The sequence below is a fragment of the Phalaenopsis equestris genome, unplaced genomic scaffold (assembly GCF_001263595.1).
Source record: "Phalaenopsis equestris unplaced genomic scaffold, ASM126359v1 Scaffold213688, whole genome shotgun sequence".
In the NCBI taxonomy this organism is placed as follows: Eukaryota; Viridiplantae; Streptophyta; class Magnoliopsida; order Asparagales; family Orchidaceae; genus Phalaenopsis; species Phalaenopsis equestris.
This window is the reverse complement of record NW_018232517.1, coordinates 23,981-30,536: the sequence shown is the minus strand read 5'-3', so window position 1 is coordinate 30,536 and position 6,556 is coordinate 23,981. Positions and strand designations below refer to the sequence as shown.

Here is a 6,556-nt window from a genome sequence, read left to right as displayed (position 1 = left end):
GCAGTGACAGCTTTCTTGCTGTTGTCTGATTTTTATTAAAAAAAAATTATAATGACCACGATAACTTTTTGAGCATCAAATTATTATTCAGCAGTTTTACAGCTATTTCTTAATAAGCTGTAACTGCCCAAAACAGACTCTTAATTTGATTAAGTTTTTAATTTCTAATAGATTGGAGATCAAGTTTTTATCAAAAAGGATGGATGATCATATCCTTAGCTCATTTATTAAACGAGGTCGAATGTGTATATGAACCTCTCTTCTTAGAATAATGGGCAATTCTATTGTAATATCATATGAAAGAAGGGTTTGTGAAATTTTCACATTTAAGTACAATTCATGGCAAACTTTGTGAGGTAGAGTAGTTTTACATTCTTTTGTAGATCATCCTTTATAAGTAATTATGAAGTTCAAAGGGATCTTTTGAGGCCAGAGAATAAGAGTTTAAGACTCAATATTAAGCTTAGAAATTCTAAGGCACTTGATGATATTATTGAGTTTGGAGAGTTCTTGTGAAAAAATATTAATTTCTTTTTTCCTTCAATTACATATCCCTTAATAGTTGCTTTTGTTTTGGGAAAAAAAAAGTTTATTTTCAAAGGTGCATTGATGGATACAAATATTTTTCCTTTTGTTAGGAAAAAAATCATTTATACCCCCTTTTAATTTGGCTTATATTACAGAGTATAATATTTGAAAATTTTGAAAATAAGTATTCTTATAGATTTATGATTATGGGATTATTCAATGTACCCAGATAACATATGAGAAATATTTCCTTCAATATGATAACATGTTATGTAAATGACATCATCTCAAGATCATTTTATTATGTTGTGTTGGGGTCGATAGTTTGAAGGATAATATCATTATATTTTAAGTAAATATAATTAAATTACTACAAACCACTAATAAGGTGATGTATTTACATTACAAGAGTATAAGTTTTAACCATTCTGTGAATTCTAAACTATTCTTATTTTCCATTAAGTATAGCCAACACACACAAGTATAATCAATAATAAAAGCAACGAATAACCATTTCGAGTTAAGGTAGTATGATCTGGATAGGCCTCAAATGTTATTTTGAAAAGAAAAAAAGGTTTGGTGGCTTTATTATTCTTTGGTTCTAAGATAGCTCTTTGGTAGCATTTAACACATTAAAAAAATATCTTTATTATCAAATATGAAGGAAAATACATTTATTAGGTAAAAATAATAAGTATACTTAATATAAGGGAAATTTATGTACATACCACTCAATTCTTATGTATTTGCATATCTAGTACAAAAAGTTTGATATTTACACTTATAACTCCTTGGTCTGATAAACCCATGCTACAATGGTAGATTTCATTTTTAAAAAGATGGTGATGGTGGCATGTGATGTTAATATTTGAACGATATACATGTAAATATGAATTATTTAGGTGTTACATATGTAAATACATAAGAATTGTATGATATGCATGTAAATGCCCCTTAATATAAATGTTATAATATAATTTGATTCTTTTTTCATGAGAAGAAAGATCTATGCTAATAACAAAGACAAAATTGCTCATTAGAAACTTCAAAGTTCAAAAAACCTATGAACTTATAAAGCATTATTAATCCTCTTATGCAAACTTTGGTCTTCAAATTCAAATTCTCAAAATTTTGATAAGAATATCATTTTATAGTACCATTCTTTTGCAATTTTGCTCTTTAAAAAGGGATTGCAAGAGAGATTCCGAACAAATGAAAAAACCAAAAAAAACCAAACTTAATTTTTTTATTTTCGCTATCCCAATAATAAGGGATAGAGACCCATTAACAAGGAGTATATAATAACAATAAGTGGGCATAATTTATCTTGTGATCTGAAACTCCTACATCAATATTATAGATATTTGGACATCTCTTAACACAATCAAAATTAAAATGGGGGAGCTAGGAAAATGTACCGGCAACTACCCTCAAGTATCTAATCACTCAATCCTGCACTGCAAGGCAGATGCACTCAGGCGAGATCGAACACGTGATCACAGGGGACATACTCTAGGCTGCACTACCAAAGAGTCACGGTGAGTGGCATAGTTGGCATCCGCGATATATATATATGTGCCTCATACCCGACTTGTTGGTTGGCATATAAGACCCCTCAGGTCGGGGGTTTGAATCCCCTCTGATATAGTTGGCCTTAAAGAGGTGGTACTCAAATTGTTAGACACATTAAGGGTGGCTGGAGGCTCTTATAATAGCCTCAGTTTGTTCATATTTCATAAATGACCCTTTCCAATCATTTGACAACATTGATTTGACACCACCAACAACTTACTATGGTTATATCCAGCATTCTTCTCCTCATAGAAACATGATCCTTCATCACTCTCCACTTCACCATCGATCACCACAGGAACAAAATCCATCCCTGAAATGATGAAATCTCAACTTATCCCTCACAATAATACCTACACCAAGAATCTTAGACATAAACTTAATAGCATGGTGACAATCACCACATATTCTCAAGTTCTTGAATACCCTTATAGCTGATTCACCATTCAGGTGCATAGCTCCAAATGCAACTGCAAGCCTCTCACTATGACTGCACAATGATTCCTCCTTTTCCTCCCCTCTAATATCCTGCAACACGAATTCGATGTCTGGTTCGTAACCCTCACGCTTCATCTTCTCTCCTATCTTATCCAAGAAATCATATATGTCATCCCTACAGGCAATGTTATCATCACCTTTGACAAAAGTATGCACTTTGTTCTTAATCTGGATCCAACTGCGACCGGGTGCCTTTCGAACTCCTCTATCTTTCATCAGCCTCCTAATATTCGAAGCGTCCTCTGATAATTTGGCATTCATAAGTATGTTTGAAAGCAAGACATAGTTTCCAGGATTCTCTGGTTCAATCTTAAACAATCTGTTTGCTGAAATCATTCCCAGCTCAACATTCTTGTACACTCTACATGCAGCAAGCAGAGCTCCCCAAGCACTAGCCTTTGGTTCCATTGGCATCCCCTGAATAAACTCATAAGCCTCTTGGAGGCGACCGGCACGACTCAGGACATCAACCATGCAGGAATAATGTTCAGCATCTTGTTCAATCCCATAACCACAACTCATCGAGCTGAAAATCGATCGACCCTCTTGGACAAGAAGAGAGTGGCTGCACCCAGACAGAACACCCATGAATGTCATGGAGTTAGGCTTCATGCCTGACTTTATCATTTGATAATACAGACATAGAGCATCCTCACCACAACCGTGCATGGAGTTCGCAAAGATCATTGCATTCCAAGCAACAACATCTTTATCAATCATTCGGTCGAAAACAAGCCTAGATTTCATTAAATCTCCACATTTAGCATACAACAGAACCAGGGCAGTCAAAATCATCTTATCCTTTATGAAACAATACCTGTATATGAACCCATGAATCTCCTTTCCACCTCTTCTATTTTCCACATCAGTACAGGCAGGCAACACAGAAGCTATAGTGATCTCATTAGCCCTGAAACCAGAATGCTGCATCTCAGCAAACATTTCAATTGATTGTATAATCCTACCATTCTGTGCAAATCCACTAATCATGCAATTCCAGGAAGCACAATTCATCAGACCTCCAGATTTCATCTTTCCAAATAGCTCCAAAGCCTCCTCTGAATTCCCAACTGAGAAATAAGATGACAACATCACATTCCATGAAACAGTATCCTTGTCAGGTAATCCATCAAACACATGCCTTGCAAGGTGTGGATTAAATGATTTCGCATACACATCGATTAATCCACTGCTCACCCAAACATCACTCTCAAACCTATTCCTCACTGCAAAACCATGAATCTCTTTTCCAAATTTGATAGCTTTCATTGCTGAACAAACATGCAGCACCGTGCACAGAGTTACAGAATTGGGCTTCATGCCAGAAAGCAACATCACACGAAAAACTTGTAAAGCTTCTCCTGATTGCTTGCAGTTTGCATGGGCAGAAATTAGTGAAGTCCAGCTTATCACATCTTTATCAGGCAGTTGATCGAAGACACTTATTGCTTCCTCAATCAACCCACATTTACCAAACATATCAACCAATGCATTACCAACAGGCAGATCTGAGCTAAGCTTGAATCGAATCGCATCGCTGTGAAGTTCTATAGCTGTGATGGCATCCATGGAAAGGGAGCAAGCCTTTGCTACTGAGAGTATAACATATCGATCGGGATAGAGATCCTTCTCCTTGCAGAGCTTTCTATACAAAGCTATGGATTGTTTGGGAAGGCCGTGCGTCGAGTATGCAGATAATAAGAGTGTCAAGGTGTAGAGATCCGGGTAAGGAATTTTGTCGAACAGTTCGCGTGCACGGTTAAGCTGGCCGGATTGCAAGCAACTTTTTACAGAATTCATACTTGGGCTTTAGCATACAAAATTTCAGAGCTGTGGCGGAGAGTGGTTTTGGAAGTCTGAAGAGTAGAGGAAAGCAAAGGGCAAATTTAGCTAAAATTGGGTTCGTGTGATGAGTTCTTACTCTTGAGTGTAAATAAAAATGAAATCCATTGAAGTCAAAGCAAAGATTACTAATAAAGGGAAATAAAAAAAAACCAGGAAATAGTTCGTTGCTCATAAGTGGATCCTTCATCCAAAGTGTTCTTCCCTTTTTGTTTCCTTCACAATTATCTCTTAATGCAAACTTTCTCACTCACTAAAAACTAAAAAGTAGAAAACTTAGACTATGATGACATAAAGAAAGACTAAGAATACTACTAAAAGCTCTAAGAGACCTCTCCCTTCTTCCAAAATTTCCCTTTCTAAAGGAATTTAGGCAAAACCATTATTAAAATCACGCAAACAAAAGTAAGTATATGCTAAGCACTAGGGCATCACATTGTGGCAATGTGGCTCTATTGCAATGTGTGTCAGTGTTGGATTCAATCGACGTGCTTTATGATCTGAATTTTAAATTAGGGCATGGGTGTAATAATGCTAATTTTTACCAGGACACTACTTGTTTGGGCACTATAGTGCTTGCTTTGAGTGTCGTGGTATCTTGCTCTTTGGTTTCTGACATCTAAAATCCCACTTTGGGTATCATGACACTACCTACTAGTGCTGGGGATTTATCAAATGGGTGTCAAAGTGCTACATGCTTGGTGTCAAGACGCTGGGTCAAAAATTACAAATATTCTTCATAAGATATGTTTTATATGTATATAACACACATAAATAACATATACTAAGAAAAATCTTAAAAATAGCTAAAAAAATATAAGAGAAATATCACATAATCATAGTACTTTACATACTTATCAATTCCTCGAAACTTAACTTATTATTTGCTCTCAAGTAAGTTTACAAGAAAAAAAAATATTAGAAATAATTCAGTAGATACCATCTCATATCCTTTTAACGTTAAAATCAATGGAGTGAGTTATTATATTCATAAAATTTTTTTAATCTCTTTATTTCTACTTAACCCAAAAATTTCTTGAGTATTATTTAGAATAGTAGTCCTTTAACATTATATTTCTTACAAATTCAGCATCTAATTCACCAAAATAGTTTGAATCAGTCTTTTCTATCAGTCTTCCTAGTCTGATCACCATATCCTTTGAGTTTGATTGAATGTTACGTGTTGATCACCCTCTTTGGGTTCCATCGGTCGTCCTGGGTCAATCACCCTATTCCTTGGGTTTGATCGACCTCTACACGTTGATCAATCACTTTGGGTTAGATCTGCCATCTCGGGTCAATCACCCATCCATTTGGGTCGGATCGATTACTCCTAATTGAACCACCCACTTCTTCAGTCCGAACGACCAACACAACCCAGTCTACCGACCACTTGCATACTTGTATTCTTTTGCATCATTTTGCATGCTTTCCTGCTTGCATGTTGCACCGTATGTGTTTTTATTTATGTTTTACACTTGTGTTGGTGGTTCTCCCTAATGAGGATCACAACTCCCTTCGGGTCACAAACTCATCGGCATGCCCTTTTTTTCGGGTTGCTGCCATCGCGACATGCCCATCTCCGGGCCAGTGCCTCCTCCACATACCATTTTGTTCGGGCCACTGTCACCACGGCATGCCCTCCTCCGGATCATTGCCTCCTCAACATATCCTTTTTTTTGGGTCACTGTTGTCACGACACAACCATATTCGAGTCACTGCCTCCTCGGCATACCCATCTGTCGAGTTGTTGCCTCCACGACATATCCATCTCTAGGTAACAACTTCTTTGGCATACCCATATGTCAAGCCACTGTCTCCACAACATGCCCATCCCCAGGTTATTGCCTCCTCGACACACCCATCTTTTGGGTCGCTGCCTTCATGTCATTTGCTTGGTACATATCATGCATGTTTTTTTTGTGTGCTCAATGAGTGCCTCTCAGGTAAGGTGTGAATCCTTTTTATAAGTATCCTTTTAATCAATTCAAACTCATTTGTAGCAGGTTTCTGCTAGTTGCATGGCACCCTGGGTCCCAAGACATATGTAATTCTTCTTCATATGTAGCTTGTTTTACTAGTACATCTCGTTTGTGTATGTCATGTTGCATGTAAC

At 36.6% G+C, this 6,556-nt stretch overlaps 1 protein-coding gene across 1 annotated transcript; it reads right to left on the bottom strand.

The window, feature by feature from the left end:
- Positions 1-1,835: 1,835 nt before the first annotated feature.
- LOC110036992 (pentatricopeptide repeat-containing protein At2g29760, chloroplastic-like) lies at positions 1,836-4,749 on the bottom strand. The gene is made up of 2 exons (XM_020741556.1): positions 4,594-4,749; positions 1,836-4,454 (listed from the first exon to the last, which is right to left on the bottom strand). Exon 2 carries the CDS (start codon positions 4,396-4,398, stop codon positions 2,380-2,382), a length of 2,019 nt encoding a protein of 672 aa, XP_020597215.1. The 5' UTR covers positions 4,399-4,454; positions 4,594-4,749; the 3' UTR covers positions 1,836-2,379.
- Positions 4,750-6,556: the final 1,807 nt, after the last annotated feature.

Bases quoted from the DNA above. Each gene is read 5' to 3' on its own strand.
- LOC110036992 (XM_020741556.1), bottom strand. From the start codon at position 4,398: ATGAATTCTGTAAAAAGTTGCTTGCAATCCGGCCAGCTTAACCGTGCA.